General features: G+C 38.6%; 1 protein-coding gene across 3 annotated transcripts; it reads left to right on the top strand.

Annotated features, from left to right (window-relative positions):
* The first annotated feature begins 8042 nt into the window (after positions 1-8042).
* osgepl1 (O-sialoglycoprotein endopeptidase-like 1) lies at positions 8043-17637 on the top strand. 3 transcript variants are annotated; one of them, XR_009644887.1, is made up of 8 exons: positions 8043-8561; positions 9325-9712; positions 10603-10807; positions 10904-11052; positions 12265-12395; positions 14927-14998; positions 15229-15417; positions 15512-17637. XR_009644887.1 is itself a non-coding variant. In XM_060827993.1 (7 exons), exons 1-7 carry the CDS (start codon positions 8362-8364, stop codon positions 15305-15307), a joined length of 1224 nt encoding a protein of 407 aa, XP_060683976.1. In that variant the 5' UTR covers positions 8043-8361; the 3' UTR covers positions 15308-17637. The 3 variants fall into 3 exon arrangements, 2 of the variants coding, with proteins under 2 accessions (XP_060683976.1, XP_060683977.1); XM_060827993.1 differs by having other exon boundaries at positions 15229-17637; XM_060827994.1 differs by having other exon boundaries at positions 8059-8084; positions 15229-17637.
* The last annotated feature ends 5060 nt before the right edge of the window (positions 17638-22697 follow it).

Below are 22697 nucleotides of genomic sequence, written 5' to 3'. Positions count from 1 at the left end.
ATGCCACGTACAAACACACATAACTATAAAATTACAACTCCAACAGATTACAGTTAAGTATAATAACATAAAATAGCAAGGGAAGACAACCCTGCTCCCAGAAGCAAAAGTAAAGTATCCACTTCTCCCCACGGAGTGTGGAAGAGGCAAGCCAACATAAATTGTCTCTTACGATTTATTTAAACGAGTCTAAAAGTTCCTTAGCCTCTTCTGGTGATCTAAAATTATACTCGGATCCTTCGTGGTTAAAGCATAACGTCGCTGGGTAGCGTAAGGTGTATTGAATATTTAAGTTCCTTAGACATTTCTTCACCTCATCAAACGCCTTCCTCCTTCGTGCCAAAGCCGGGGAGAAGTCCTGAAATAACATAATCTTGGATCCTTCATGGATCATGGCTTTAGGATCCTTTCCAAGCTTTCTGGAGGCATCCAGGAGTATCTGCCTCTCCCTATAACTCTGCAGCCGGAACAGGACCGGGCGTGGGCGCTGGTTTGGGCCAGATCCGCGTACTGCGACCCGGTAGGCCCACTCCACCCTTACCCGGTCAGTTTCAGCCCCCAGGTTTAAAAGCTGGGGCAGCCATCGCTCCAGAAATACTACTAACTGTTCCTTCTCTTCTTGTTCAGGGAGGCCCAGAAGACGGATATTCTTTCTCCGATTTCTATTATCCAGGTCATCCATGCAGATTTCAAAGGCCCGGACTCTCTGCTCCAGAGCTCGCACCTGTTCTGCAGCTGTTTGTGCTGCAGCCTCGGAGGTCGTGGCCTTTAGCTCCGCCCCCTCCACTCGGCCCTGTAATTCCTCGAGAGCCTGGCTGTGTTTCTGCAGCTTTTCTTCGAATGCATTCCATCTCTGTCTGGATTCTACAATGAAATTGACGAGTGTCGTTTCCAGCCTGGCAATCATCTCTTCAAGGCCTGTTTTTACATCAGCTGCAGCCGGAGGAGGAGAGGAGGGTGGGGGAGGGGTCTTTGTTTTCTGAGAGCTGCGGGATCCCTTTGGTTTACTCATTATCCACTTAATATTAAACTGCTTAAATATAATAGTAAGCAGCTAATTAAGGTTAGAAAATTTTTTTGGGTGGTTTGGTAAGTGTGGTGGGGGTGAGTAACTCACTTTACCCAGGTTTTGGGAAGAGCACTGTAAACTCAGACTTGCTGAGTCGCCGCCATCTTGGATCTCCGGACCGTGGTGCCACTATTTAAGAAGGGTGGTAAGGACAAGCCAGGGAATTATAGACCATAGAGCCTGACGTCGGTGGTGGGCAAGTTGTTGGAGGGAATCCTGAGGAACACGATGTACATATAATTGGAAAGGCAAGGACTGATTCGGGATAGTCAACATGGCTTTGTGCATGGGAAATCATGTCTTACAAACTTGATTGAGTTTTTTCAGGAAGTAACAAAGAGGATTAATGAGGGCATAGTGGTAGAAGTGATCTATTTGGACTTTAGTAAGGCGTTCGACAAGGTTCCCCATGGGAGACTGATTAGCAAGGTTAGATCTCATGGAACACAGGGAGGACTAGACATTTGGATACAGAACTGGCTCAAAGGTAGAAGACAAAGGGTGGTGGTGGAGTGTTGTTTTTCAGATTGGAGGCCTGTGACCAGTGGAGTGCCACAAGGGCCGGTGCTGGGTTCTCTACTTTTTGTCATTTACATAAATGATCTGGTTGCGAGCATAAGAGGTACAGTTAGTAAGTTTGCAGATGACACCAAAATTGGAGGTGTAGTGGACAGCGAAGAGGGTTACCTCAGATTACAACAGGATCTTGACCAGATGGGTCAATGGGCAGAGAAGTGGCAGATGGAGTTTAATTCAGATAAATGTGAGGTGCTGCATTTTGGAAAAGCAAATCTTAGCAGGACTTATACACTTAATGGTAAGGTCCTAGGGAGTGTTGCTGAACAAAGAGACCTTGGAGTGCAGGTTCATAGCTCCTTGAAAGTGGAGTCGCAGGTAGATAGAATAGTGAAGAAGGCGTTTGGTATGCTTTCCTTTATTGGTCAGAGTATTGAGTACAGGAGTTGGGAGGTTATGTTGCAGCTGTACAGGACAGTGGTTAGGCCACTGTTGGAATATTGCATGTAATTCTGGTCTCCATCCTATAGGAAAGATGTTGTGAAACTTGAAAGGGTTTAGAAAAGATTTACAAGGATGTTGCCATGATTGGAAGATTTGAGCTATAGGGAGAGGCTGAACAGGGTGAGGCTGTTTTCCTTGGAGCGTTGGAGGCTGAGGGGTGTCCTGAAAGAGGTTTACAAAATTATGAGGGGCATGGATAGGGTAAATAGGCAAAGTCTTTTCCTTGGTGTTGGGGAGTCCAGCACTAGAGGGCATAGGTTTAGGGTGAGAGGGGAAAGATATAAAAGAGACCTAAGGGGCAACTTTTTCACACAGTGTGTGGTACATGTACGGAATGAGCTGCCAGAGGATGTGGTGGAGGCTGGCACAATGGTAACATTTAAGAGCATTTGGATGGGTATATGAATAGGAAGAGTTTGGAGGGATCTGGGCCGGGTGCTAGTAGGTGGGACTAGATTGGGTTGGGATATCTGGTCGGCATGGATGGGTTTGACCGAAGGGTCTGTTTCCATACTGTACATTTCTTGACTCTATGACTGTATTTGGACACTGATTATTGATGCATTAACATCAAGATTATCTATTTTTTACAATCAGGAATATTGATACAATTAGTGAGTGACGTTTATGCAATAAGATCCTGTTTATTAATGTAACAAGGCTCTAATTATTAATTGCAATAATTTGGTTGTTTTACATATTAGCTCTATTGGTGAAATTATTTCCCTAATAGTGAAGGAATAGATAACTGATTATTAATGAAACAGGAATTGTGTTAATAAGTAGATCCCAGTTCATCATATAGCCATCCAATATAATCTTAAGAGCACAGAAGGTGTCCATCCAGCCCCCTGTGTTGGTATTAGAGTCATAGAGTCATATAGCACAGAAACAGACATTTGGTCCAACCTGTCCATGCCAACTCAGTTTCCCAAACTAAATAGTCCCATTTGCCTGCACATAAGCCTCTAAACCTTTCCTATTCATGTACCTGTGTAAATGTCTTTTAAAGGTTGTAACTGTACCAGTATCTACCATTTCCTCTGGCAATTTATTCCACACATTTTCTGAACCCTCTCCAATTTAATAATATCCTTCCTATGGTAGGGTGACCAGTACTCCAAAAGTAGCCTCACCAACATCCTGTTCAACCTCAATATGGTGTCCAACCTCCTCTACTTAATGGACTGAGCAATGAAGGCGAGCATGCTCTATGTCTTCTTAACCACCCTGTCTACCTGTGCTGCAACTTTCAAAGAACAATGTATCTGAACCCCTAAGTCTCTCTGTTCAACAATAATAAAACATCAACAATAATAATAACAACAACCACCAGGGCCTAGAATGCTGACAATCTGTCTCATTCCTTGTTCCTTATCCCTGAAAGTGATTTCCTATTAAGGAAAAGTCCAACTCACTTCTGAAAGTTACTGCTGGATCTGCTTCCATCAGATATTCAGATAATGACCATCAGAACTGACTGAGTAAAATAATTTCTCCTCACCTGCTTTTTTGGATTTTTTTTGCCATGTACTTTAAATTATGTTCTGAGATTACCAACTATCCTACGCTGGAATAACTTTCTCCCTTCACAAATAAAACTGCCACAAAAACTTCCAGACCTTAATAAAATCATTCTTCAACCTACTGTGCAAAAAGACAAATAATTTCAGCTTCTCCATACTTTCTGTGGTAAGTGTTAGCTTGGGAAATCTGGCATGGATGAATTGAATCAAAGGATCAGTTTCCGTGCTGTATGACTCTATAACTCTACTTCCCACCTTACTTTTCATTACTGCATATTAATTTTTAAAGTCTATAAATTAAATTAGATCCAAGTTACAATGCAAATTTAATAAGATGTGAAACGAAATACACCAAGGATGTCAATTAATTGCATTGCACAATGAAAATAGCAATATATTGAAGAGACTCCGAATTGCCATAGTGGCCTTTTGGGTGACTTTCAAATAGATACAGTGTACTGGAAGATGCCCCAAATGGCTATTCGATAGTGGAAAGATTCTCACAGAGCTATACTGCATTCAAGATATCCCAGAATAACTTATGTGTGCTGAAGCAACTCAAATGACTTCAATCCACCTGTCAAATTGACTACTCAAAATATATTTATAGTAACCCAGATTTTACTTAGATAGATTTTACTCCCAATATAGTGAACAATAAGAGGGATGAGCAGGTTGTTACATAATATTAAAAATAGTATACGCAGCTACACAAAGCTGATGAAAATGAGAAATACAGAAAAAGTTAGATTGTTGGTTCAATAAGGCTACATTCCAAACCACAGGATTTCAAGAGAATCATTAATAATAGAAGTTGGAAAACTACCAAATTCAGATCTATCAGACTAATGAAATATTACACGTGGCTTCTAAAGAACAATATGGAAAACCTTGATTTTTAATTATATATCCAATTTGTTAAACTTCAAAACCAGTAGCAACATTTTGTTATTTACCCAGTTTGAGTCTATTATTTGATAGACAGGTTAGCTTTCCATTGCTGAATCAGGCAAGGTTTTGAAAATGATCCAACCCCTCCCACTCTCTTCCCAAAAATAACATTTTGATTATAACGCTTTGCAGTAAGCTAGGTTAAGTTACACATACTAAGATTTCCAGTCAAATGTAGCTGCATGCCCCCGTACTGCTAAAGATAAGTGTGTACCAATATGTGAACATGAGTTGTCAGATGATATTTTGTTTCCTGCCAGTGTTATGTGAACTGACACGTAGGCCTGCAAAGGGAATTCAATTCCTCACTGTTGCCTTAAGTAAGCTCCATTCCAAAACACAAGCTCTCATATAAATTTAATAATAGAATTCAAAAGACTAATCAAGTTCCTTTGCAGAGACTATTGAAACATGACATAAATCCTGTTCTTAAAGTGCAGCAGGAAAAATATGTTTTTTTAAATTTAAAAATCCAGTGTGATTTTGTTGAAAGCCATGCACAAAAGTTTTACTACTCCAGTTTGAAGTTATCATTTTTTTTTAGTCTGGGGGAATTGAGCCATCTTGTACCAGGTGTTTCACAATGTTGTAAAGTAGGGAACTTTAAGGTTTTGATCCAGCAAGTAAAAAAGAAACAAAAGACATGTTTGGTCAGACTGGGTAAGGATGACAGTTTCCTTCTCTGAAGGACATTAGTGAACAAATTTCTTTATGATAATCTGATACGTAGTAACAAATTTGAATTCTCTTAAAACATTCAAATTCCCCAAATGCCCTGTTGGGATTTGCTTGCATTATCCAATTTATCAGTCTAGTTATACAGGCACTACTACTGCAACTCTAGTTTGCATGACCGATTGTCAGTCTGTAGGCATGCAATTCTGTGAGAGTCTGTATGACAGTGAGTACATTTTTCGCAGGTATGTGTAGAGATAAGTGAATATATATGTGCCTGTGTATGCGAACTGAATGTATGTTGTTGGTATACTAATAGATTTTATATTAATTGAAAATATTTCAATCTTGGTTTGTGTCAATACACCATGCACTTAAATTCGTGTGAAGCCCTTCATGTAGAAAAATACTAAGATTCTTCACAGTGCAGAAAAATGCAAATATCAGTGAATAGCAGTAACACTAGAAATATAGAAAGTTAGCTCAATGGCTAGGAAAAAAAGCAATATTTAGCAAAGAATGTCCAATGATTAGCTGAGAGAGCTGAAAGCCAATACTAGCTCCAGTTTTTGAATGCATGTTTAGAATCTGGGGTAATTCAAGATGGATTACCTAATTTTAAACCTAGGGGCACGTTTTGTTCATAACTTAGAATAGTAAATGGTTCTATAACCTCAATGTATACATTTAAAATAGCCGAAACTGAACAGTGTGGCAGATCATTTTGCCAGCACACTATGTGAATGAATTTCCATTGTTAAAAATCACACAACACCAGGTTATAGTCCAACAAGTTTATTTGGAAGCACTAGCTTTCTGAGTGCCACTCCTTCATCGGTAGGTTGTGGAGAATAAAAATATAAGACTCAGAACTTATAGCAAATCATAACAGTGTCATGTGACTGAAATGATATATTGAACAAACCTGGATTATTGTTGTCTTTCATCTTTTAGAATATTTTGGTTCATTAATATGTAAATCCCAGAACTTCTTTTAAGTCACCTTCTTGAGATAACTTAAGGCTTGATAACAAATGGTGACATCTCAGCTCAGACAATGCATTAATGAGGTTAGAGTCTGGCTATATCCCAATCTTGAGTCAGACTGGTTCAATTCCCAAAGTGGAATTTACAAAATATCACATGTATTGACTGCCTGCAGATTGAGCATTTTTGAGCAAAATAGAATGTATCTGCAAATATAATTCTGCAAATACAAAATCACCCCCATAGACTTATACATGAGAGGGAGAGACAGAGTGAGTGTGTGTATATGAGTATGTGTGAGTGCATGTGAGAGAGTTTGTGTTTGCGTGTGTGAAAGTTTGGTAAAGTGTGCATGTAGATGTGATGGAGTATAAGCCTGTGAGAGGATGTGTACGTGGGTGGGAGTGGGGGGTTGTGTGTGTGTGTGTATGAGAGACAGCATGTATATGAGAGAGGTTCTGCGTGAGTATGTAAGAGTATCTGTGTGTGAGTGTATGAGGGGGGGTCACCTGTAGTCTGACATGAACCCAAGATCCCGGTTGAGGCCATCCTCAAAGGTACTGAATTTGGCTACCGGCCTCTGCTTGGCCACTTTGCATTGTTGTCTGACCCGAAGTCCACCTTGGAGGATGGTCACCCAAAGATCTGAGGCTGAATGTCTCTGACGGCTGAAGTGTTCCTCACCTGGGAGGGAACACCCCATCTGGTGATTGTTGCGTGGTGTCCATTCATCTGTTTTCGCAACATCTTGCCAATGTACCATGGCTTAGGGCATCCTTGCCCGCAGTGTATGAGATAGATAATATTGGCTGATTACCTGCTGCATACATGGTGGTGGTGTCGCCATGGGTAATGGTGGTATTCGTGTTGACACTCTGACATGTCTTACTGTAGTTGACATGACAGGGTTGTATGTGGTCAATATTGTCCTGAAGGCTGAGCAGTTTGCTGCGAACAAATCATCTGTTTAAGGCTTTAAACAACTGCCAAGCCTTAAACAGATGATTTACACTCACAAACACTCACGCACACACACACACACACACATATAAGTCTATGGGGTGAATATGTATTTGCAGATACATTCTATTTCGTTCAAAAAAGTTATCTTAAGAAGATGACTTAAGAGAAGTTCTGGGATTTACATATTAATGAACCAAAACATTCTAAAAGATGAAAGACTTAACAACAATCCAGGTTTGTTCAATATATCCTTTCAGTTGCATGACACTGTTAACTTTTGCTATAACTTCTGCATCTTATGATCTTATTCTCCACAATCACCCGATGAAGGAACTGCACTTCGAAAACTAGTGCTTCCAAATGGACTATAATCTGGTGTTGTGTGATTTTTTAACTTTGTCCATCCCAGTCCAACACCAGTTCTTCCACATCATAATTTCCATTGAGCAGTGCTGATACCAACAGACACCTTAATAGAAAGAAAGTCTGTAAATGTTACGAACAACATAAATTGTTGGAAATGTACAACAGGTAAGTCAGCACATGAACATGACTTCATGGGGTGAGGGGGAAGAGGTCATGATGGGACGGTTTGCTGACCCGAGCCGTTTCTCCGTCTTTAGGGCACTGCCATTTCAGCAGCTGAGTATTTCCAGTAACCGCAGGTCCTGCCTCCCGATTGACTCTGTGCCGCGCGGCTGAACCATTTTCAAGATTCAGGTTGCCGGGGACATCTGAGCATCCCTTTCGAACAAGATGCAGGGACCAAGGGGCGAGGCAGCGAACCTCCAGCCGGAACGAAACCTCGGCCGCAACCGCGCGGCTGCGGGAAGGAATTCACTGTGACACAGATGAGGGAGAGGAGAACAGAAGTTGCTGGAAAAGCTCGGCAGGTCTGGCAGCATCTGCGCAGAGAAATCAGAAGTTAAGGTTTCAGGTCCACTGACCCTTCCTCAGAAGTGTTGAGGGAAGAAATGAATTACCCGGTTTTCCTTAATCTCACGAGTATTTACGCTAAAACTGAACAGCACGAGTTGCAATAGGATGTATTGGGCGGGAGGAAGGTGATAATCTCAGCACAGTCATTGCAGGCGGTTTATCTTTTTTAAATCTCTAACTGACCTCCCCCTTTCTTATTGTCTGGCGGCGGCGGCGGCGGCCTGGGTTGCCATGGTGAGAGCCCAGGGAGTGGGCGCGCGAGCAGTGTATCGCTGGGCTCGCGGTGCCGCGACCCCGAGCCGAGCTCAGTGCAATGCCAGGCTGGTGCTGGGCATCGAAACCAGCTGCGATGACACGGCAGCGGCGGTAGTGGACGAAACAGGCAAAATCTTGGGAGAAGCCCTATATTCTCAGAAAGGAACTCATCTCAAGTAGGTCAAAATGCTCTTCCCGGTCCTTTTGTTGGAGGAGGTGTGCAAGGTTGGAAATATAACGTGCAACACTGCTTTAAGTGAAATTCAATACACTGTGCTGTGACTCCTTCATTTTTAATAGCTGGTACAATACTGATGTGACAAACATCACACAATGTCATGTTTTTGGGCTACAGCATTGCCAACATGATGCTCTCTGTACCACTTAAGTAAACCAATCCTCTGTTGTTTTAAAAGCAAGAGAAACCTGTATGAATAATATTGGTTAGAAATATATACCAAGAACAAATGACAAGGTGCAAATCTACAATAGTATATAAATGATTTTCTGATTGCTTTAAGGGTATTTTGATAACGTATACACAATAAATGCTTGTCAAAATATGCTGTCATGAGTACACTTCAAAAAGCATTCAGTTTTGTCCTGTGAAAAGAAAAGATGCAAATAATCACTTGTGACGATCAAAAAGCAATAATTGCAATGACTTTAACTTGGAGATCATGACAGATTTACTAATGATTCTTCTGTTATCAGAAGCTATTTTAAATGCAGAGCAGGCTTTTCATTGTTCAGATCAAAATTGCAGCAGGTGACTCAAGCTTATATTGGATTAAAGTGTTCAAGTGCTGATACCTTCTTTACGAATGTTTATTCAGTTACTTACTTTTGAACATACTAAGTATATCATTTTTTTGACTATTTTATTCATAAACCGAAACAGTTTGCATATTCTATGAGCTGTATTTTGATTTGCTTTAGGGCAGGTGGTATAATTCCAACCGTCGCTCATAAGCTACACAAAGAACACATTGAAAATGTGGTGCAAGAAGCGATAGATAAGAGTGGTGTCTCTCCTAATGAATTGACAGCAATAGCAACTACCATAAAACCGGGACTTGCGTTAAGCTTGAAAGTGGGCGTAGAGTACAGCTTAAAACTAATAGAACAATATAAGAAACCCTTTATCCCTATTCATCACATGGAGGCACATGCACTAACTGTTAGAATGCAGCACAAGGTGGAATTTCCCTTCCTGGTCCTTTTGGTTTCTGGTGGACACAGTTTGCTGGCTGTTGCCCGTGGAATTTCTGACTTCCTTCTTCTTGGACAAACTTTGGACGAAGCACCTGGAGATACATTAGACAAGGTATGTACAGATGGCAACTTTAATATTGTCAGTGAATAACAGCAAGATTTTCTATAGTATCTGTGCAACCTGCACCTAAATTCTGAACATAGTATTACATCTGCTTGAAGCAACATATTAGGAGGAAATATATGCCTCTGGTGCTTGAGCCAGGGAGCAGATCTGATGGTGTTAATAGGTACCAATGGATATAAAAGAATGGGGAAATCTGAAGGTGATGTATTGTGATTACATGCTTAATATACCTTTACCTGAATTCCCTCAAACCTTTACTGTGGATATTTTGTTTACAGGACAACCTCAATTATCCAAATATCGGATTATCCAAACAAGAACGCAAGGTCCCAATGCTTGAGTAAACTGTGTTATCCGAGCATTTGATTTTCCTAACATTTGATTATCCATACAAAATATTCCCTGCCCGTGTCGTTTGGTTAATCAAGGTTGCCCTGTAAATCCTAATTTGCACTCCAAATTTGGAGCAAATGTACAGGATATTCCACCCTGTAACGCTTACTTATTTACTTAGTTTACCATATTAAGCTTTGCTTGCATTAAGGTTTAGTTAAAAGATACCGCATGGATTTTTTTCTTGTCAAAACTGTACGGTGTCTAATTTTGTCGTATAAATAGGTAATTATTTGTATCCTATAAAATGTCTTGATGACCTTTTAACTGTTTTTACATGTGAGAAATGGAGATATATTGTAAATTGACTGAATTTAAATGAATACGTGAACATAAGCAGATTTTTAAAGGTTATCAATCTTGTTTTTTCATTTATATTTACATTTAAAATTATGTGGATGAAATTCTTTTGATTTAGAAAGTAATATAAGATTTTTTTCTTGATAGTAGCTGTTTCAAATTACAGTGATATTTCTACTCAGGTTGCACGAAGATTGTCCCTCAAAAATCACCCAGCATGTCATACAATGAGTGGAGGTGAAGCCATTGAATATTTGGCTAAAATGGGAAACAGGATGCAGTTTGAATTAACGCAGCCTATGAGCCAGCATCCAGACTGTGATTTTTCCTTTGCTGGTCTCCGCAATCAAGTCAATCAAATAATTATGAAAAAGGAAAGGGAAGAAGGTTTGCACGTTTTTGATATTTCTACTTAATGAGTGAGTCACTACTATCTGTTACATTATGTTGTACATTATTAAGTCAGCTATTTTACTCAACCAGGTTTCCAGATGGGTCAGATATTGCCCTGTGTAAGTGACATTGCTGCTGCGGTGCAACATACAGTGACCGCTCACTTAGCCAAACGTACACATCGAGCTATTCTCTTCTGTAAGAAGGAAGGTCTGTTGCCTCAATCAAATCCAGCCTTGGTCAGTATCCCATCATGTATCTTGTGTTTTACTTGGTAATAATAAATATTGGGCATGGGTCCATTCTCAGTGAATTCTAAGCATTTCTTTACAGATCGGGAATGTCAAAGAGTACCTGGCTTGCTCTTGTCCAGTTAGTGATCTGTTTCAGATCTTTTAACCAAATATCCACCTTTGGAGCAGGTGGAGCTTTGACCCTGGCCATCTGATTCAGAGGTGGGGAAACCACCATTGCATCACAAGAACCCAGTGACCTGTTTCACACTTTAATAAGTCCTGATAACTGTCTATCTGCTTTATACTGTGGTAATTTATAGAATATATAGATCTAGTTAGAGGCAGGAAAACTTGGAAGGTCAGACGGAATCTTGCTTTCATGAAAATAATTGCTTGGGAAAAGTGTTTTTATGGAAGAGATTTAAACTTTGGAGCTAATCTACACAGAGAGGTAAACCAGTTTTGCATGGTGGCTGAGACCAAGTTTAAAAGTGGTTTAACTTGTGATGATTTTATATTTCACATTCATCTATTTGAAATTTGCATTTTGACAAGGCCTGGTTGCAAATCATCTGTAAGCCCTTGCGACTGAAGAATTGAAGGCATATACTATTTCAAAAACAGTATTACAATCATATTCTTTTCCTGGTGCAACTTTACCGCTTGGAATGTGAGCATTGTGGCTGATGTTTGGTCACCTTGACAGCACCAGTTTGCAGGTAAATGTTTCCCAAAGAACATGAGGAAGAACTCTTTGTGGCTGTGATCATCCACTAACTATTGCCTAGATAGTGACTTCTGCCCTGAGAAACCCATTCCAGTTCACATCTCAGCCATTCCCATCATCTCAGCTGAAAACATTAAATGGATTTCAACCTTGACATGGAATTAAAACTGCTTCCTTACCCATAAGAATACAGAGGAACCTCGATTATCCAAAGGACACGGGCAGACATTGTTTGATTCCGTTTAATCAAATGCCGGATAACATAGTTTAGCCGAGCATTGGGACATTATGATTTTGCCAGATAATCTGATATTCGCATAATCGAATGCCGGATAATTGAGGTTCTTCTGTATTGAATAAAATTGTATTCATTGGAATGGGATCATAAACACAAAAATTGTATAGCCTTTGAAAAATCATTTTGTGGAAAGGTATGCATTTTAACTTGTGCAATATTTATTGTTTTATATTCCTCACTTTCATGTCAGGTAGTTTCAGGGGGAGTGGCCAGTAATGAATACATCAGAAAAGCACTTTCGATAGTAACTGAAGCAAATGGATTCTTGCTGCATTGCCCACCTCCAAAACTTTGCACAGACAATGGCATCATGGTTGCATGGTGAGAACAGTACATAGTGTTAATTTTACCTTGAAGTATTACATACAATGAAGTAGCATTGTAATCACTTTCAAACATGCTTGCTTTAAAAATGTTAAAATCTTGGAAGTTTCTTTCTTCTTCATAAATGCATGACATCTGTCTAACTGTAGTTCTCCAAAGATGTTATGATTTTGAATTTGGATCAGCTTTTAGTGCATCTGATAAAAACACATCCTAAGTAAAAACCACTTTCTTTTTCTTTTTTGCTTTCTGTATCTGTGTCACTGCTACTTTCTTCAATTTGGATTAATATTTGTATTTCTGTTGAAAGGATGTCAATAGTGGTTTATGTCATTCTTGATGGCATCACAAATTGACATTACAGAGAGAAACCAGTCCACAGAAGAAAGGAAATTGAGAAATGGAAGATGTTAAATTGAACAAGTTTCTGAAAACAGGAAGCATTCAGAAAGCAGGTGTTTTGCAACTAATGAGGAACAAGCAATAGAAAAGGGGAGGGGCAGAGAGACAAGCAGTACCTCAATGTCTAAAGAATTATGGATGTATGGGCTATACATAAGGCTAGAAAATCAAATGACTACAGGAAGGTAGAATGTGATCATGAAGAAATATAAAATTGAGGACTGCAATTTTGCACTTGTTTTAATGGTTTTGAGATGAGATAAATGTATTATAAGGCAGGGGTGATTAAAGAATATGACGTTTAGAAATCAGCAAAGAGCTGATGCAAGGAGATCAACTGGCAGGGCATTTAAAGAAGTTGTGACATTTAAGGCAGTTACGACAGGACAAGGCTTTTGTCAGTGTTTGGGGGAGAAAGGTGAGGATGTGGAAAAAATGGAAGAAAGTCTTAATAATGTAGCAGATATAGGAGAGGAAACTGAGCAGTAACAAAGGATTCTATGCCATCTGTTTCATCCTGAGATGAGTGAATTGAAGTTGATAAAGTCAAGGACAAAATGATAAGTAGATACCACAATCCTTGCTGCTTTTTGATTGGCCTGTGATACTGTAACAGTTTACAAGGATAGTTACAGTCTGATTAGCTGATTATGATGTTAAATACAGTAATCAAGAATTGGATATCTTAGAGTACAGTCGGTTTTGTTCTATGGCGTGTTTTTTCAATGTGAATTGACTATAATGCGTTTGAAGAATTTAGACCTTTTTTTAGAACACGAACTTTCCTGACCTGTATTGGCTATAATGCAGTTCTGGTTCCATTAGTTTAAATGGTGCTGCTGTTATGCAATTTTTCTTATAACGCAGGATTGCACAGGAACAGAACTATATCAAAACAGACTGTAGCACAACTAGTTAGTCATCTCAAAGAGCCATTGAGACTAGAAACATTTGTTTCCTCGCTCCATGTATGCTTGCTCTCTCACATGTCTGACCCACTGTGATCTCCAGCATTTGTTGTTTTCAGTACAGAGTCCAGCATGTGTAGTAATTTATTAAATGTTGCCCTTCAGTATTTCTATTGCATAATTTAAATTTTTTTTACTTATTCCTGTTCATTATATCCAGATGAGTCTCAAGATCCAAGAACATTACTTCAGGTGTGAAAGACGTATTGTACTCAGCAAATGTGCAGCCAGGCAAACAAACCTATTGTCCCAGTGCTTGGAACTAACTGCACGTAATTGAAATATACAATTTCACTAAATGTAGCTATATGTTAGCAACCTATTTATTTAAAAAAATGACACTCAAAAAAAATTCAATAAATTTAATGTAGGAAATACATTGTCACTGCATTGTTATAAAGTAGGTACAATTAAGCAGGGTCATTCAACACTCATTAGCTCATTTATTTAGAGTAGCCCAATGCTCAAATAACACGGAATTTAACTGTGTTTATCTGATTCCAGGGTTTGTTATTTTGCTCCTATAGCCTATTGTTCATTCTCGTTGCATGAATAGCTTCCTGATATCAGTAATGAATCTAATGCTATTTGAACACTTGTTCTTTTATCTTACTATCATGTTTTAATTTGAATTGGTGTCCCAGATTTAGCTTTAACATTATCTTTCAACAATCTTCAATCATAGTTGGAAAAATCAATGTTCCTCCATTTTATCCTCATAAGTGGGCCACCCAAGTTCAAGTCCTTATGTTGCTTCCGAGTACCATCTCCAAGGACTGAATGACTCTTCCTTGTATTTTGGAGTCCAAAACCAAATATAATATTTGAAGTGTGATTTGAGTAAACTACACATGGATTCCTCTAATATGTGCTCTGCCTTTTTGACCATGTAGGTAAATATTCTTTTACAAAACTTATATTATTCTATCAAATCTTAGTGGGACACATAAAACAAAAGAATAATCGGTAATAGTCTTAAACCTTTTGCATTTCTATTACATCTATTTTACACTTCTTAATTTCATCACTACACTCATTTTTATAAACTGCTCATTTTCTGTTACTAAACCAATTCTGAGAACAGGTTCTTTGCTTTGTATCAACTCAATTACAGTTGTTAGTATGGTGCACAATGTTACTATACTTCTATGTTTTTAGGAATGGTGTTGAGAGACTTCGAGCAGGAATTGATGTTATACATAATCCAAAAGAAATTCGCTATGAGCCCAAGTAAGTGATTAGGCTTTTAGATTTTTTTAAAATAGCAGTTATGAGCTAACCAAATTCTAAGGCTGCAGTAATTTTTCATTTCAGTCTAACACTTTTAAGAATTGTGTTTCAAGTTGTGGAAATGTGTGGTTGAATTACATAGCCATTACAAAGCAAGCAAATATAAAATTAAATAATAATGCACTGCTTTTATTTTAGCTAAATTTGTTGTCACTTGCTTTGTTTTGCAGAGCCCCTCTGGGAGTTAATGTTTCTGAACAAGTCAAGAGAGCAGCACTCAAAGTTCCATATCTAAAGCTAAAGACATGATTAATTTGGCTTCTTCATGGTTCATCATTTTAGAAAATCGCACTGTGCTGGGCTTTAAACTAGATTCATGCACATTGTATTGTACTACTTGCATACAAATTTAAGAACAGGTATTGGCCATTTGCCCAATCAAATCTGCTCTGCCATTTAATAAAATCATGGTTGATCTGATTGTAAACTGCAATTGTATGTTTGAAATACCAGGAGAAAGTGAGGACAGCAGATGCTGGAGATCAGAGCCGAGAGTGTGGTGCTGGAAAAAAACAGCAGGTCAGGCAGCATCCGAGGAGCAGGATAATCAACGTTTCAGGCAAAAGCCCTTCATCAGAAATACTGAAATGCCAGTAATTCAATGATTATGTTCAACAATTGAGTGAAAATTGTGACGTACAAGGTTAATCTAGCTCATATGTTGTATATTTCACAGGGAAGGAACAGGGAACTCAATTTTTGATTGTTTTTATATTAAGCTAAGTAACAAGCTTAATTCTTGATTGCTTTTATATTAAACTCATCAACAAGCTCAGAGCATAATATGGTGAATGCCTAAAAGTTGGCCTTCAATCTGTTTTGTTAGGTGACAGCTGAAGCAGAGAAAACAGAGACAAAATCTGTGCCATTTCCTTTTTAAGTGCTTTGTGAAGAACATAAACATACACAATTATCAATTTTGAGATAAATCAATTAAACTCAGTTTACTTTTGAGTCCTTTATTCTAATGAACAATTTCTGAAGTTCTTCCAATGCCCTACTGAAAAATGAAGACTGCAGTAGGAACAGTTAGCGCTCTTGAGCTTCCCTTGTCAAGTGTTACGACCCCAGCTCATATTTCTACTGAACAAGTCAGATCCTAGAACAAAACCTGGCTTGATAGATCATATCTTTTCTTGAAGCATGAGCACAGAAGACTGCAAATTTTCTTCAATGGTAAAAAGAAAGTTTATTTAAGGAAAATTGCTGAAAATCAAACCAAGTTATTTAATACAGTGCAAAAGATGTTACAACGCACAACAAAGCAATGTTTTCAACTATTCCTCAACACCATGACTTTATAAGCATCAAATTCAGAGCAAATACTCCTATATCTTAAATTTCTCAGTTCGACTGAACTGATTTCTCCTAGATCTTTCCTGTGAACTGAAATCTTCTTGCATGAGCACCCACAAAATTGAAAACTTAGATTTTCTCAGACTTTCAACAATCTGCTGGTTTTTAATTAATCGCTCCTCGTTCGTCTGGAAGGGAATCCAACTAAATTACTATTAAACTAATTTATTTCCTGAATTGTTCCTAGGCAAAACTATTGATCAAATTTTACCAAAAGTTAGATAAGTGCCAGAATTTTGAAGCTGCATGAGGGCTTTCTCTCCATGGCTCATGAACTTTCTCATGTAATTTTACATTATTCACCTTCTATATGCACCATGTTATTGCTATCTTGTGCTCACCAATGGCAGAACTACCAATCATTACCAGAAATTCTTGAATTTCTGGTGTTGGTGTTATACTGAAAGCAGGTCATGCTATCAGCTAGGATCTGCCTTTCATAATATGTGTAGTTGGAGGGAAACAGAAAAGCATGAGGGCACATGGGTGACACTTCATTGCAAATAGAATTTCACATTCATATCACTTACCTGATACTTCCTGCAACTGCAGCTACAAGAATCATACTACATGAACTACCCATCCTGAGTGATATAGCTTGTTAGAACACTTTCTAACGTAGTGTTACTGTTTCTTCTACATCCAGCGCAGCATAACATCTTATCATTGTGCAGTCTGAAAGGGACTTAATAATGCAATTTCCCCTTGAACAGTCTCATGCCACTCATAAGTAATGCCCACATGCTCAGTCAGAAAATAAGACAGTCTTCCGACTCTTGGTGTGACATCAGCCATTGTCATTACGCACGTACAATTTGGATGAGGCTGGAAAACAACTCCAGTCACAATTGACGCAGTGAGTCAGGATCAGCTTGGAAATGAAGGCATCCCCTTTATATAGGATGGGCTGAAGGGCTAAAATTTATGATATTCGAAAGATGCATGACCTTGATTGAGCCCTGTAAACATTCCTCTAAGTGCAGAAGACACACAATCAACATGTTTTTGTGTACTTGATGTTACACTGCATAAGAGTTTCATCCTGGATTGTTGGACTTCACCTCGGATTGGAATTGCGAACAGTACCAGGAGCCAACCTAAACCTTCAGACTAGCCATCGATTGAGGATCCCCAATGTGCAGAAGGGCGTGAGGCTTATTGTTTTTTTTTCCTTTTTAAAAGTTACTTAATAGATGATCATATTTCAGTCTTTCATTTTACCTCTCCCACTTATTTGTATTATTACTAAATAAAATTTTATAATTAAGCAAATTGCTGTTCAGTCTTAACTACGTTCAACCAAATCCAAAAGAACAGCTTGAATACACTCTGTGATCCAAGACATCTTCGGCGATGAGAATAGGATTCAGGATAATGTTTAAATGAAGGGGAAAGCAACCTGATGCTCCTGAGATCTTTCATATTCCAGAATGGAATGTAGCAGACTCTGCATTCGGGTCTTTAGCTGATGTGTTAGCACAATTAGGACACACAGAAGAATGGGGGACGGTTATAACTGGGGGAAAAAAAAAGAACTGGATACTGCATGTGCAAGTGCACTGAACTTTGTAGAAGTGTTAACTCTCTGCGGCTGGTTTGAATGCACTTTTGTTGATTGCTAAATGTTATCTTGTACAATTTGTGTGTTTTTGTTCCCTGGAGCTGGAGATCTGGGAATACTTTGAAGTTAGTTTGCATTTTGGGATTTGAAAGTGGTGTGTGCCTGTGTCATTGTGGAACATGGATGGTTAAGGTGCTGTCCATTTAAGAAGCCATCAGTGGTTGTACAAAACAAACATCTGCGATGATATAGTGATTAAAACAAATGTTTCATTAAGCTTGGTAAAAATGTGCCTTTTGGAATTGGCTCTGTTGTTTTTGGAGTTGGTTAGATTTTAATTCCAGAAATTACCATGTTTGGAGTTTCATTTTCTGACGAGAGTAAACTTCAAAATATTGTTTCAACATGAGTGAATCTTTAATTCTGGATGATAAGATTGGCTCGTTGTAAATGTACTTTGGTGTAAAGTTATTCACTTGATGGGGACATTGGGATGTTGACAATGAAGCTCCCTGTGGACGAGAAGTTTTGGAAAGGCAAATTCAAGTGTTTATGGCTCACTCTCTTTTTAAAATCCATAGCCGATTAGTACTAACTAACCCAATCTGCTTGATGTGCAATGGATGGAGGTTTTTTTGAATTTTTAGAAATTGAGGCACTGAAGGCTGAACCCATTTGCAAACATACAACATTGCAACGCAGTGATGGACGAGGTATCCTTAACCCATTAAGCCATTCATCAACAACACATTTCAGTGTTGGGGAAGTACTTTGGAAATATTAATTGTAGGGGGTGTCATGAATCTCAAAATCACTGAGCCTGGGTACACTTAAGCATATCATGATGTAAATTATAGTAAGGCTCGCATGTCCTGCTATTGTAAAACATTTAAATCGAATAGTTACCTGAAAATTTATTGTCATCTGGGAATGATAAGAGCATACACATAGTCTCAGTGGTTTCAGTGCATGAAAAATGTTTAGTGACATTGTGGGAATAAACAGAGTATTGAATTTGGACAAATTTATGTAGAGACATATCTAGAATGAGTCATCATGTAACTTTAAAATAAAATGTGGGTCATCTTAGAGGAAGAACAAACAAAGTATGTTGTGCTTAAATCAAACAGAAATGTTTGACTTCTGTTTTAAAATATTATAAGATTATGTTCCATAGACTACAAATCTCTACAGATCTCTGGAATTAGATAGAGTGGTAGTAGTTAAGTTACAAAATTGGATGAGATGAAAGAATTTGGGGTGGAGACTGGTGGCAGAAGAAAAAAAGTTAGAATATTGAGTTGAAACAGCAATTGAGGTTAAAATGCATTTTATTACAAAGTAAGTTTAGATGAGAGCACCAAACTAATAACTTACTCTTGGTGCCGTTTGTGTCCTTGTCTTTCTTTTTAAAAAAGACTGAATTGGTGATTGAGGCATTGGGACCATATGTAGAGAGATCAGTAAAATTTCATAGATCATTTGATAAGATCTTGTAGGAGTCAAGAATGCATGACATTGTCTTGGGACACCGATGTATGTGTGCAAAAGTGAATGTTACCTTTGAGGTAATTAACATGAGACGGTAAAAGAAAGCAACGGGTCTCAGATATGCACACCTACTTGATAAAAGGATAAATATGGCTTGGTAGAGCACAAAAACATAGTTTAAACGATAAGACACTGACAGAAAATCCAGAGGAAAAACTGACTTTATGATAATGAAAGTAGTATTAGTGAAAGCGATGTAAAAAGAATTACAGTCAACATAAGTGCGAATGGCCATTATATCAAAATATTACAAAAATGAAAGAATATGGACTCTGGGATGAGTAATACTGGACTGAGTGAGGGGACCCATTGGATGACATACAAATACCCCATCTTGAGCATTTGTATGACGCATGTACTCCAGTGTTTAAACCAATAGGTGCAATTGTAATGTGTTAGGACAATTAGTGTATGTGAGGGAAGGTGTAGGAGTCTGTAGGAAGGGAACCCTGGGGAATATAAAAGGTGAGAAGCATAAGCTGAAGGTAAAGCCTGATGAATGTTAGAACTGTATTGTTTGATTTCATGTATATTGTAACTCAAAGGGGTTATTTCCATATAGAGGGAGTTACTATTCAATGATACAATCATTCATAAAATTGGCAAGCCAGGAAATATTGAAGAAATATCCTCAAAACTAATACAGATGAAGAGAGCTGGAGAAATTGTGAGTTCATTTTTGAAATTATTTTAATGTTATGGGGTGAAGTGATCTGTGGAAAGGGAACAGGAGGACAAAAAAAAGTTAAAGAACCCAAAATCTGGAATATACTGAATCTTAGAGCAAATTATGTAAATAGATTAACTAAAAAAATGTTGATTATACTCTGGTCTCCTCAGACAGGTGGCATTATCGGAGATGAAAAAACTAGTTACTGTTAAATGGATAAGACAAGTCTTAGGACTATTTAACTAGTTTAGGAACTTTATAGAAAATTGCAGAGAACTAGCTGGACCCCTGCAAGACCTTACAAAATGGGGGGTAGGCTAGGTCTGAAAACATTGAATGGGGACCTGAGCAAGAGACAGCCTTTGTCAAAATCAAACAGACAGTGGCCTCTGCACAAGCACTAGGACTCCCTGACCTGAAAAAGCCCTTTCATATCTTCTGCAGTGAAAGCAAGGGGACTCGCCTGCAGTAGTGCTACAGAGACATGGAGACAAGCTTCAGCCTGTAGGAAACTACTCATACAAAATGGATCTGGTCATGATGGGACAGCACTCGTGTGTTGGAGCCATCCAATGTGTTACCTGGGCACTAACAACATTCTCCCCCTTGAAGCAGCTGGGGAAGATGATGTTACACTCCCGACATAGTATAATCCAGCTATTGGAAGATGTCAAACTGAGAGGTGTTACAGACAGTTGAAAAGCATGTGGAAGTAGTTAAAGATAATAGAAAGAACCCGGCAAAACTATGTGAATTAGGAAGGAGAGACACTTGATTGTATCCCCTCCAAGGAGAAGGAATAAAAGAGACAGGGTAGAGTTAAGGAGGAGCCATTAGGGAGGCCCAATGTGAAATGCATGTTTGTAGATGGGGCACAGAAGTATATTGATGGGGCTTGAATAGGGTGGGTTGTAGTCAATTTGAAAGGGGAACATTTGGCAGGAGAAAAAAATAAGAAAATGCCATACTAAAAGCACTGAACTAAAAACATTTATTGCTGCCCTCCAGCTGGACAAAGGACAAAATATTAACATGTACACGGACAATAAAAATGCCTTTAGTGTAGTCCAAGATTACATGATGGCATGGGCAAGACAAGACTATATTACCTCTACTGGTAGTATAATTCAATATGAGTCATGTGCCCAATGGCAGCAGTAATTAAAATGAAAGCACACAGAAAGATCCAAACGCCAAATCAGAAATGAATTGACTAACAGTCTGACACTCTTTTTTTTCCTCTCACCCTCTTGCAGGTCTTGAGAGCCCTCAGCAGAAATGGGATTCTTGACCCCAGGATGGGAGCCTGAACAGATTAAGTTGTGCGTATATATGTGACATGGTTGCGCGGCAACTGTAATTAAGTGTAAGCATGAAAACACTAATCCTATGTGGGCTCCTCTCAATTTTGATCCCATCGGTGGCAGAAAGAAACATAGCGAAATGGGAACTTAGTGTTAACATGACTTGCTGGTTCCATCTTGGCCTTGACCGTACATCAGGGGTGGAATATATTTAAGGATTGGTCCCCAAAGGCCATTGTGATAATTAAATTGGTGATACAACCTATTATTGTATTGTTCATATTGGTGATGGTTACTTTCCTTGTAGCTTTAATCTTCTGGTGTAGGTTACATACTCTTATTATACACTCTCGTGTGTCTATTGCTGATTTGCATCTGCATCTGCAATTGTATCATGCACTACCAAATATCATCGGGGTGGATTGTATGAGATGGATTGAAGGTCTAAGCTTGTTGATATTCAACAACTGCATGAGCTTGAATGAGTCTTGTGAACCTTCCTGTATGTGCCGAAGATGACACAATCAATATGTTTTTCTGTAGTTTTTTTTCTGTACTTGCTGTTTGTTACACTGCATTGAGAGAAAGTTATATGCTGGATCATTGAACTTCACCCCAGACCAGGATCACAAACTGTGCTTGGAACAAACCCAAGCCTCCAGATCAAAACGTTAATTGAAGGGTCCCCTATGCACAGGAGGGCATGAGGCTCATTGTTTCTTTTCCTTCCTTTTTCATCTTTTTTTAATTACTTAACAGATGTTCATATTTCAGTCATTTATTTTTCCTTCTTTTCCATTTCTTATTATTACTAAATAAATGTTTATATTTAGGGAATTTGTTGAGTCTTCTCTTCACTACATTTAACCAAATTAAAAAGAGCCACTTGGATACTCTCTGTGATCCAAGACAACCTCCAAACTTTTATGTTCCTTGCTTTCTTGCACTGTCTGTTGACCCCACAGGTACTAAGCTTCCACAAGTTCCACCCACCCTTTTAAGTCTTCATCTCCCAAAATAACTACCTGAACCCTGGCCCTGCAGCTTTGCTATGCCCCCCATAATGCTTCACTATCTTACTGATGAAGCCAGGGTGATTGTGCTCCTTGATGATGAACCCTCACTCATATGCAGTAACCCATGTCCTCCAAATACTAATCATCTCCTACTCACATGTTGAGCTGGTTCCTTTTACAA

This window comes from Hemiscyllium ocellatum, chromosome 7, assembly GCF_020745735.1.
Source record: "Hemiscyllium ocellatum isolate sHemOce1 chromosome 7, sHemOce1.pat.X.cur, whole genome shotgun sequence".
Taxonomy (NCBI): Eukaryota; Metazoa; Chordata; class Chondrichthyes; order Orectolobiformes; family Hemiscylliidae; genus Hemiscyllium; species Hemiscyllium ocellatum.
This window is presented reverse-complemented; position numbering and strand designations above follow the sequence as displayed.